Genomic DNA, 12,278 nt, shown 5'->3' with positions numbered 1-12,278 from the left:
TGTGACTGCTGGAGAGACACACCTCAGAACCGCTGACGAACAAGTGACAGGCCAGGTAAGGGGAAGAAATTGAGGAATAAAAAATCCATCTGTCACTGCTGTCTTCCTCTAAAAACGGACTGTTTTTTAAAATTCTTTATCAGTTTTGTGTCCACATGTTGGGATGCTCTATGAGGGAACAGGTTTTTGTTTCTATTCTTCTTGGGTTGCACATGGAAAAAGCACTGTTTCTGTTTTTGACATCTTGGGAATGACAAATGCGGCGCTTCTGTTTTAGACATCTATTGCAGTCCCAGGTCTGCCATTGAGAGAGGAAGTGGAAACAGACCCACAGTTTGTAAGAAATCGGGCCTCATGGTTCAGATGTTGACTGAGAGGAACCAGCTTGTTTTTAGCTTTACCTCGGATACTGTATCTGCAGATTGAGTCCACACAGCCCTGAGAGGAACGTGCAGTGTATTTAAATGTGATCAGAGATGAAAGGGAGACAAATTAGAAAATGTTAGACTTGTGCAAAGTTGGGTAAGGAGGATTAGGAGCATGAATCTTAATGATGTTCAGCAGCTTTCTTTTTGCTGGTGAGATATTCTTTTTTTTTCTCGAAGTCTCGCTGGGCTGAATTTCTCAGATTTTAAATGCTCACTAATTGGGGCAATTAGAGTGATTCAGCTAAAGCGTGGCCATTATAATCATTAATATTATCAGTAAAGCAGTATAAATAGCCCAGTTTGGTATCAGATAAGGAAACTTGTATCTGGAGGCCAAAGCGCTTTGCTTTACCCACAGTGAATAAAGCACAATCTATTGGGTATATAGGCCACAGTCAACAGGTTGCTGTAGGAAAAATTGACCATTTCCTGGAATAATTATCTGCTCCTTTACTCCAACATACTACTTCTCCTTCATTTCAGGCCCCAGAGGTCCACTGACCTAAAACAAGTATTTCATATGCTACAAGGATGGTAACATATTTATCTTTAAACTAGGAGAAATGCATAAATTCATACCTATACATATAATTGGGAACAGTCTTCTGGGTCCAGCTTCATATTTAATGAACGGATACAAGAGTAGTATCAATCTTCTCACCTCGAGCTCGACAAGAATGCAAATAAATGATTTTTAAAAAAAAAATCTTCATTCAAAAATATTCCTTTAAGCACATTCTTGACAAAGAGACTGGAGGTGTAGATGCCATTCACCTCTGGAGAACAAGTACATTTACAGACTAATTCAATAGAAATGTCAGAGAGCACTGGATGGCGGTGAGGAATGGTAAAGCACTTCTCTCGTATTATTGCTTTCCAAGTTGTGCATATCTCTTTCCTCAACCTCCCCCAGTGACCCCCACGCAGAGAGACACTCTCCCAGTCACCATGTTATGGCTACGGTCACTCACAAAGGCCGGCATCGCAAACCACGGGTGTACAATAAGAGCGAGAATAGTTTTGTGTTTATATGACAGGTTTCTGTCAGCGCCACCCAGGCACAACAGCCTCATGCATCAATCCAACAGAGACGGACTGATCGGTCCTTCGCAACATGCTGGTTGATCAAAGCTGCAGAAATTCAATTCACGTCTAACTTTGTTCTTTTACTGTTTTGTGAGCGGACATTGCGAAAAATAAATAGTTTGGAAGCAAGTTCCAACAATCTTTGGCGTGTCCAGTTTGTGTTCACTTGCTGCTGTAGACAAATGTGTGTTTCGGTCTGAGGCTTCAATCATCACATCTTGAGAATGGAGGACGCATCTTGCAAGCTTCTATAGCAGAAATAATTTGAAACAAGAGACGATAGAAACACTGGACAATACGGGGGATGTGATAGAGATTTTTTTTATACATATAAAGTGGCAAATGCAATCTGAAATCAGCTTTCCACTAGTCCCCTTTTCAATATAGGAGATGTGGCAGCCGCCTCTGTAGGAGGCCCCTTTTACAGCAATCTCCCTGCACGACAGGAAGTACAGCACCCACTTTGGTTTCACTGCTGGAGAGAAATGAACACAAATCCTGTTCGCCAATGACCGCTTGGCCAACAGGATTTAGATTTGAAAATATCTGAAAGGTCTGTTGTACATTTACAAAATAACTGCCTGCCGCACCTGTGAGAAGAATAGTGAATTGTTGATGTTTTCACCGATCTTTCCACAGACGGAACAGCTTGATGGTGGTGATAAGCTAAACGACACAGAACCAAACAAAGGCCGAGATGGAATTACGCCTGGGATTTAGGATCACTTTGGTCTTGTTCGTCCTGGCTTTGACTCTTTCCGGCGAGAGGGTGGAAGCTCAGAGGGCAGGTAAAACGATTATATTGAATATCCCATTATCTAGAGCTCATGTTGGCTGTATGTGACTAATCTCTCATGTATTTTCTTATGGCAGGATGTAAAAATGTCCACTACGATTTGGCGTTCATCCTGGATACGTCTTCCAGTGTTGGAAAGGAGAATTTTGAGAAAATCCGGCAATGGGTGGCCAACATTGTCGAGTCTTTCGATGTGGCACCAGACAAGACGAGAGTCGCCGTGGTTCGCTACAGCGACAGACCCACCATCGAGTTCACCCTGGGTAAACACAGGACCCTGGAGGATGTGAAGCGAGCGGCTCGCAACATACGCTACCTGGGAGGAAATACAATGACCGGGGATGCTATCGGCTACACCACCGCCAACATCTTCACGGAGGGTAACGGAGCCAGGCCGACGGCCCGAGGCATTCAGAAAGTGGCCATCCTTCTCACAGATGGCCGAAGCCAGGATTATGTTCTGGAGCCCTCCAAGGCGGCCGCCAAAGCCGGCATCAGGATGTTCGCCGTGGGCATCGGGGAGGCGCTGAAGGTGGAGCTGGAGGAGATCGCGGCCGAGCCAAAGAATGCCCACGTCTTCCATGTGACGGACTTCAATGCCATCGACAAGATCAGAGGCAGGCTGAGGAGGAGGCTGTGCGAGAGTAAGTCAGCCAATCGGGCTCAGTGCCAACACATCACTCACGCTGCACGCCACATGGCTTCTGTTTGAAGCCTCACCCTGAACGTGCACTTCATTAAATTGGACTCTTATTTAAGCGCTACATGGAGAAAAGACCCTGACCACATAACCCCACCCCAAACCACAAAGGGCTGTGGCACATGTGCTATCATAGCTTCTTTCTGAGTATGAAGCGTGTGAGGGGGCTGTTGCAAACTTTTACTTGAAGATGACAGCTTTCTAACCAAGACATTTCTGTGGGTTAGCTGTCTATTTAACTGCTGCTTTGGTGCAGAGGTGTTTAGCACTGGAAAGCCTGTCTTCAGCTAACCTCATTGGGGTTTTTTTCACTAGTTTTCCGAGACAATCTTTCAACACAGGCACGCAGGCTTAGAAAGTATCTTACATAGCCAAAGCAATTAGCTAAAATAAGCTTAAAAATAGAGTTTAGAGCTGTCCGGTGGAGAAATATCTGTCCATGAATGTTTTCACGAGGAAGATGAATACTTTGCACTCCAACACTAAAATTCCTGTCTAAAATTAGCCAGACTGGAAAGAAAAGGATGCCATAAGTCTTTGCCACAAACTAAATACAAAAAGACATGATTACATGGTTTCGCGCACAGATGAGCAAAGACAAACTCTCACTTTAATCTGTTTCTAAATTGTCATGTTTTACGAGTCAAAAGTAGAGATTCTTCTGAAGGAAGTGTTGATTCAGACTCTGAAACGCCTTTATTTTTCTTTAAGGTCATATCACCTCACAGAGTGAAACTTGTGCTCGGGCAGCATGGGCTCTCATTTTGAAGCCGATGACCTTTCACTTTGTTTCTTGACTACATAGATTTTCAATCTGTCAACTAATAATGTAGGTTATATGTCATAAGACATGCTGCACATGCAACTTTAGAGCTCTGGAGAACTAACCATGGGCTACATTTATATAAAAAATTCCAATGTTTTCTTTCTGTAATCTCTAAAATCACCACAAGGGAGTCTCTAAATATATCAGTGGTCGGCTCAACTGGCTCAGTGAGCAATGCAAGTTATTTTCACCCAGAAAATTATAGCTCTAATGTTTTAATTGGGTGCAGGGCAGCCGCTCCAATGTCCATGTTGAATGTTTTCACCTTTTAATCCATGGGTATAAAAATGGACTCTACTTATTATGTTCTTCACTATTTCATTAAAGCGTGTGTGGCCTCGCTTACTAACACATTGGATCACACACTTGACCTTACATGACCCCAGTGACGGAGAACTCTATTATCAAAGCTCCCGTCTAACACCTGCAGTGTGTTAAAACAACTCAGCAGGCATAATGATGACAGGCAGCATGGGTAATAGTAAGAATTAAAAATGCATCAGATCCTGGTGGCTGTTCGGTGTGAAATGCTCCATCTTTTTCTTATGAATCTGTCTGAGACATTCATTTCCAAAGGCAGGTTTGACATTGCTTCCATTTAAACTCACAGACAGATTCCTAAATTATAGCTCCAGGGCCACAAGTGCAGGGAGTAGCTCTGCTTTAGCATGCTAAGTCGCACGGCTGTGCAACAACACTGTCTTAAAAAAAAGAGTGACGCACTTCCATTCATTCAAAGAACGGTCATTTTTGGTAGACTTTCTGGCTTTAAAAACAAGCCCAAGTATCTTTTCTGAGATCTTCAATTATCACCTTAAAAAGACATAAAGACAGAAGAAAGAAAAAAGGCTCATTTAATTTATCTGCTATGCAAACTGAAGACAGACACAAACGAGGACAAACTATACAGCAGGAGTTAGAAATAAATGTGAAATGAAGATAACGCCACTTGTAGAATTGCTAACAAGTATGCAAGAGCTGACAGTTAAAATTAGCTGCTTGGAATTTGCCATTAGCCATGGTCTGGGATTTGCATGGAAGAGAAAAACAAGCCATGTCAACAGAGCTGTGCTCATAAAGAACACCGCAGAGGTTAAAAGCCCCTCCGACAGGATGGGCTTTATAGCTGCGATTTAAGAAAATTGCAGGGTTTGATCGCGGGTGTTTGACAGACACTAGATCTTTTAGGGAAGTTGAAGTGTCTCACTGTGATATTTTCGGCCACAGATAATATTTAAGGCTGACAGTCACGACACAGACAAAATGTTGGGCGGACATTAAGTTTAATGAGAAGTTTCTTTGAACAGATTGACAAACTAATGACAGGATCCTGTCATGCCGTCTTCCCATGAGGGATTGGTGACGAGGTTATATTTAATTCCCCTTGTCTGTTGTAAAATTGATGCAGGGGAATCAAAGTTATTTCCAAACAGACTGGTGAGATTTGTCCTTACACCAATGAATTAACAGGGACAGGACATTTTTTTCCCTTGGTTCATCCCTGCTATTTGATTTAGATTGATAAATGGAACTTATTCTCACATAAAAGCCTTATGTGATCCAGATATAAAGGGTTGGATCACAAACATGATTCTCTCATTCCTATGGTATGCAGACAAGCAGCTAGTTTGGGTTTTATTTACCCAGATTTCTCGCAACACTCAAAATGCAATGGAGTTAATAGAAAGTTTGAGTTGTTGCTCAACATGAACACTTGCATTTAAATATGACTTATGGTCCATAATCATGCTAGAAGGTGAATGCTAAAGACATGCTAACTTGCTCGCGATGACCATGCTAAATATAGCATGTTAGCATGCTAGCAGCGGAGGCTGATGGAACGGCATTGGTTGTGCAGGTATTTGGTCATACAACAAAGAATTGGAGAGTGAAATGTTGACCTTATTATGATGCTAGATGAAAAACAATAGTTATTCAAATTCATCCCGGGGAAGATATGGGTGTCGGTACAAAATTTCACAACAATTCCTCCAATAGTTGTTGAGAAACTTCCATCTGGACCAAAGTAGGGAATCCACAAATTGACACTGCCATCCCTCCAGGCAAATGCTGCCAACAAATCTAAGATGTTGACAGCAACCTCAACTCACCACCTCTAAGTGACAAAATAAGCTTGTTGTTTTTGTGTAATTTAGAAGAACTGACCCTCATAAAATGTCAATCTCTCCAATGTTTACGTCTAATAAACTAAACCACATATGCGCTTTTTGGCGGCGTAGCTGGCATCTTGACACAGATATAGAAAATACCCCTCCTGCCAATAAAAACGCAAACTGAGTGTATTGCCTTTCTCACTGTCGTCACCATGACTGAAATATATAGTGTGGGGAAATATAAAACTGTGCCTGCTCCCTGGGCCCATGGAGGTACCTCGTGCTCTTGTAGAGACACACCCTCCACTCCAAACTTCACAAGAGAGATGAAGGACGGTATGTTTGCACCGGTGCTCTTCAGATCACATATCATACCAGAGAGATCACCATTTCCTACAACAATCCAACAATTCACACCTTTTTCAGTTCCAGAATGACTGCTTCCTGTCACGTGATTAGATTTCCAACAGGATGGCGACCAATAAAAGAGACTGTCTAACTGAACTATTGTCCTCTCTCCTCAGATGTCTTGTGCCCGAACATGAAGGTCCAACCTGATCGGTTTAAGCCCAACAGCACCAGTTATGGTCTTGAAGAGGTTCCTGGTAAGTGCAAACTGCTGCTTTTTACAACGTTAACATGCATCGCTGGCACCACAAAGACAGCTCTTTGTTTTTCAAAGGATTCTCTACACTCCCACATGCAGCTTTGTTATATGAGGAGAAACGATGCAAATATTTAGTTTATTCTTCTATTTCAATCGGTTTGGAAAACAAATTTGTTTTATTCATGACTTGAAAAGTACTACTTTATTGCAACAGTCATTTTCTGACTCAATTAACTTAATATACTTGCAAAAACAAAACGGCGGCAGACTTGAAGTTTCGCAAGCTTATCATTCTACAAACCAATGCTGCTGTGTTTTAGATGTATTTTGTATACGGTCCACAGCATCCATTGACTTCCATCCATTTCCACAAGTTATCAAAATCAATTTGTTGGCCCTTCAAACTTGCTTGAACTGTTTCAATCGCGCCGAAAAGTTTGTCCGAAAGTCCTATTTTGGTAAATGGGCCTTTTCCGCTTTCTTGCTGAGAAAAGCAAACTAATTAACGCAGAAATATCCAGTTTCAAAGGTTATGAAACATTCAGCTAGTTGTCTACCGAGCGAAGCACATTACTAGTCCTCCACCATTCGATGTTTTGATTTCATGAATTCCAAGCTGCTGTGCAAAAGGTTTCTGAGAACTCATGCGTAGTGTTTCACCAGAAAGGTCGGATGTTGTTTTAAGAGTGTCTTTTGGGGGATCTGAGTTCCTGTCTGCGTCTCCCACCCACATCCATCACGCTAATAGGAAAAACAGATGCACTGGCATGTCTGTCTTGGCCTCCTGCTCTGCTGAACTTCATGGAAAGAGAGATGTCAGATGTGATGAAAGCTGTGTTTTAGAAAGTTTGACATTCACCTGATACTCTGAGAAAACGGATGTTTGTTTTTTATCGTAAATTACTGACATTTTGCTGATGGACTCTTTTGTGCCAGTTTTAAGTTATTCACCCCCACCCAAAAAAACAAAATATTAGTTTGTGTTTCTTCATAAATGTAGTGTTTTCAGGCTATCCAGGTCCCTATAAAACATTTAAACCCTCCATTAAAACTCTGTGGAACCCGGACCAACGAAATTCATGAAGCATCATTATATATTGATGGTGCACGGCATTCCTGTGACAAATACAATATAATAAAGAATAATGAACATGTATCTACAAATAGAACAATCCATCTATTTGGTTTGTTGTTCGCTTGGTTCATCATCTTCAGGGTTGTTGGGGTTGGACCCTTTCCCAGCATGCACTGGGTGAGAGGCAGAGTCACCTGCCCATCACAGGGCTGAAAACCAAAACAGGCACTCTCACATGCCTATTTGAGGTTTCTAATTTATTTAACATGAATGTATTTTGAGGGACGAAACAAGAGCACTTGGCGGGAATCCATTTAGACATAATATGCAAACTCCACACAAATGTCAGATTTGTTTTGCTGTACCAACCACTGAGCCAAAAACAACAAAAACAACAACAAAAAGAAAAGAGAATTTGGCAAGATAAGGAACCATCTTTGTATTGTACTGTGTCCATCTTTTGCATCGCTATACATCCATTATATTGTATCATTGGAAGTTTAAAACAGATGTGGTTGGGCGTAAACAAGCAATAGTAGTGGTAGAATGGTATAAAGTATAAAGGAGCTTATGATGGAAATACTTTTCAGTCAGTGTTGCCTCCACTGGTAAAAGCTTCAAGCTTGATATCACAACCTGATACGTTTAAATTCTCAAAAAAGGGTTGTTTCTAGTGGCTTTGTTGGTCAAAGTTAAAGAACAGCTAATCATGTGGGACATTTTATCAGATCATGGCCATTAGGCAAGTGCTAATTATGCTAATTAGGGCTTTTCCTCTAAACTGCACAGGAATTAGAACAAACTTTAGATAAAACACTGATGTTTCCATACACAGATGTGCTGTAAGCCCTCTAATTGGAATAAATATTTCAGGCTGTGTCTTTGTTTGTCTTTCCGATCCCAAGTCTTGTTCCACTGGTAAATTAGATGAGAAAATCTTTCCTCAAAACCAAAAGCTAGCATGAATATAATTTACACTGCACTGATTGATGCTGCCTCAGAGCTTCTATCATCATCATTTAAATCTGAAGTGAATTTCTATATGATAATATTTTTTACAGGAGAACATGAAGAGGCCACAGCAGGTGCAGCCAAATGGGATTTTTTGTTTTGGACAAAGTATACAAAGGATTATTGAGGTTCTTTGCCGACATTATAGCTCGTAATCGCATCTCGGAGCCCGAACCCGCTTCGGGCCTCGACCTCTGTTATCACACGGCGGTCTGAAGCTCCCTGACATGACAAAGATGTCTGGGGGTTTTCCCAAAACGCTGTAAGTCTGTAACTGTGGCCTCGCTTGAAGACATACAATGTCAAACTTGTTTGAGCAAAGTGCTTTTCTCTCAAATTGTGGGTAAGCACATGGAGAACGTCTCACAGACGTACAAGACAAACAGAATTTTTCCGTTGCAACAAGCAGCTGTGGGCTCCCACTTATAATTACCCAACAAATGTCCTCTCAGAAAGACTATTTTGCAGCTGATTACGATTTGACAGCCAAAGACACCTGCGGTTTGAGTCAGACTTGTGTTTATCACGGGCTGTCTGGTCTGACCCCTCGGGGTACCGAGCACACGAGAGGCCGCGGCTCCATGCGCTCACTATCTGCTGCACGCCCGCTGCCATCTGCCCTGATCAAAAGAACGCTGTGTGTATGCGTTTCTGCCTTTCCCCAGTCAGTGAACTCATCTGGCTTTTCCCGCAGATCACCCCATTGGTCGTGTTCAAAATAACTTTTTTGGGTTGATTATATGCTATCCGCTGCCAGTCCAAATTACAGCTCTGCGCTGCGATGGCCCCGTGACGGCCACAGAAGCGGCGCGGTGAGCGAATGTGCACGACGCGAGCGGGGTGACAAAGAGTGGAGGCTCACAGCTGCACGGCTTCCTCCAGCAAAACCCTTCAGCGAGTCCTGATAAGCAGCAAAACATCCCTCAGTATCGCATCACCAAGGCTCAAGCTGCGTGGCCTTTTCACTTGTTAGAGTATTACCGCTGCTCAAGTCCTTCTGGTTTCTATCATGTATTTAGCTTGAGATGTGTGTCCTTTTATTTTTAAACTTCCTTTCTGTAATCTCAAAAGTGTTCTTCATGTTCATTTACAATTGTTTATGAAGAGAAACCTTATGAACATTCAAATATGCTTCTTTACTTTTTGGTTATTACACACTGTTTTAAGCCTTTATAACATAGAATAAGGAAAAATACTTGAAAGTTACATTTCTCCTGAAAAAAGGAGCAAAAATAATTTAGCCAAAAGGACATTTTCTGACACATTTATTGATTAAAAAAGACAAAAAGGGACCAAGCGGAGTCATAATTACAGATGTAAAAGGGTTAAACATAGTAACACTAACAAACATAAAGACTATACAGGTACCATTAGAGAACAAAGCTACGATAATAGGTGTGACACTGTCAGATTATGTGAGTTCTCCTGGGTGTCACAGTCTCGATGGCTTTTGTCTTGCCAAAAAGTCGTTATAATGCTACACAAACGATGCTGCTGATGACATAAAAGAACATGAAATAGAAATAAAAGCAACTGCAGACAAAATTCACCGTTAGTCTTTAATCTTGATCCCGGTCAGACAAACAAAAAAACAAAAATTTGAGACAAACCATCTACTGACCAAATGTGGAAGCTGTTAAAGATGCAGGCGAATTAAATGGCATCTAAAAATGAATCAAGGTGTATGGAAAATGTCCCCACCCCATGTACCATGTACAAACCAGAGGAAACACTCCTCCTGTGGTGAGTGCATAATACTCTGTTATCCCTAACGGTTCATCTGAGACCCCGTACAGACAGACTCATTCAGATGACTGACCCATTCAGTTATTTGGTCTGTTATTAAGGTTATTTTTTACTCTGTTGCTAATGTCACAGGGGCAGCCACCTGTTTCGAGGCTATTTCTAATGGCCTCCACTGAGCTTTTGCCAGACTCTCACATTACCACCTTAATGTTCCCGTTTCCTCTTTGGAAGATGAGTGCGCTGGTGTTTATATTCCCACCGGAAACATTACTTTTCACAGATTTTTGTTTCATCGTAGAGGCATATTTTGGGGGCGTCCTCATCCCTGTCTGCTCACTAATGGCCCAGTCTGCTGAACGCACAACAGCATAACCACCAGCTTCCAGTGAGACCTGCTGGCAGCATTGGTGCTGTACAAGCTATCGGATGATGGCTGGCATTGCCATAGCTACAGCGCTTGTTTGTTGTACAAGGGAGTGTCCTTTCCAAACCACCTAAATATGACCTGTGGTCACACCACTTCAAATCGCATGCTGCAGCCTGCAGGGCAACATATACACACACACACACGTGCACACACACTAATACGTGGACCTTAACAGAAAGGATAACAAATTTTTTCCTTTGGCAGCAAATCAAAGAAATGTTGCGTTGCCAAAAAAATGGCTCTATTTTCCAGTTATTCAGTGATTTTAATCTCCAAAATAGTTTCAAACACAGTGGCTGCAGGGCGTGGCGGGACAGACCCAATTAAACCCCCAGTACCCAAGAAATCTGACAAAGCCTTTACTCAACCTCAACACTTAAGAGCCCTGTGTGCCTATTTATTTGTGTGCGAGAGGCTGTCGTGAGTCCAATGGGGCTGTTTTACTGTGTTGCTGCAGGGTTCGACCTGATGGAGCACTTCAAAGTGAGAGATATTCTGGGAACCAGAGATGATGAGGGCCAAAGTTCTTACGTTCGCCTCGGCACCATGCCCATTGTGCAGCAAACGGAGTAAGTGACAACCCTAGTTTACTGCAAAAGAGCTGTACATTGTCTTCTAAACATTTGTAAAGATGTAAACATGTGCAAAATGTGTTTGGATGCAATCTTTAATTGAGTGAATTCACCTCAGAAGTCATGAAATATTGACAGATGTATCAGCAGATGTTAACTAATAATGCCATGGAAGGAACAGTGTATATACAGTATATATAGACAAAGTGGTTTCAGGTGAAACATAAACACTATGTTTCATTATGAGTTTGTTCATTGAAGTCTAAACTGTGACTGTGTCTGAGTCAAATAAAGCACCGTTTACATATCCACGCTATAACAATGTGCTTTTATTCTGCAGGCATGTGTTTCCTCAAGGCTTGCCAGATGAATATGCCTTCGTGACGACATTCAAATTCAGGAAAACCTCAAAACGGGAAGATTGGTACCTCTGGCAGGTTTATGACAAATATGGAATCCCGCAGGTGAGTCAGCCGAATGTGAATAGTAATAAACGTGACTACTACTGCATGGGTGGCTGGATTTCACAAGCTGGACTCCCTGACTATTCAGATCCTTCTTAAAATAAACATGAAAATATTGTATTTATCAAGTTTTCAACTGGAATGTCAGATTGTTGTACTATATGTAATAATATATTATTCATGTTAAAGTGCCTTACTTTGGCTAATGCCTTACTTTTAATTTGGCTCCTGCATTTAAAGTACAAGTACAAAAGTTTTGGCATCAAAACATACTTAAAGTACCAAAAGTTAAAGTCATTATACAGAATATTTTACAAGGATTGTAATTATTACATCTGGTAAAGGTGGGGCTAATTTTATATACTTAATATGCTTCTGGGTAGCTTGTGTTTCACTAAGATCTAATCATCCAATGTCCTTAGTGGT

General features: G+C 41.6%; 1 protein-coding gene across 1 annotated transcript in view; it reads left to right on the top strand.

Annotated features, from left to right (window-relative positions):
- Window positions 1-2,211: 2,211 nt before the first annotated feature.
- Window positions 2,212-12,278, top strand: part of col22a1 (collagen, type XXII, alpha 1) — a gene marked incomplete at both ends in the record, with an annotated part of 44,310 nt that continues 34,243 nt past the window's right edge. The window contains 5 exons of the mRNA XM_079232239.1: window positions 2,212-2,302; window positions 2,388-2,954; window positions 6,475-6,555; window positions 11,274-11,385; window positions 11,729-11,852. Coding sequence (XP_079088365.1) covers window positions 2,212-2,302; window positions 2,388-2,954; window positions 6,475-6,555; window positions 11,274-11,385; window positions 11,729-11,852 — 975 coding nt within the window. The remainder of the gene's footprint in view (window positions 2,303-2,387; window positions 2,955-6,474; window positions 6,556-11,273; window positions 11,386-11,728; window positions 11,853-12,278) is intronic.

This window comes from Taurulus bubalis (assembly GCF_910589615.1).
Source record: "Taurulus bubalis genome assembly, chromosome: 16".
Lineage (NCBI taxonomy): Eukaryota > Metazoa > Chordata > Actinopteri > Perciformes > Cottidae > Taurulus > Taurulus bubalis.
This window is presented reverse-complemented; position numbering and strand designations above follow the sequence as displayed.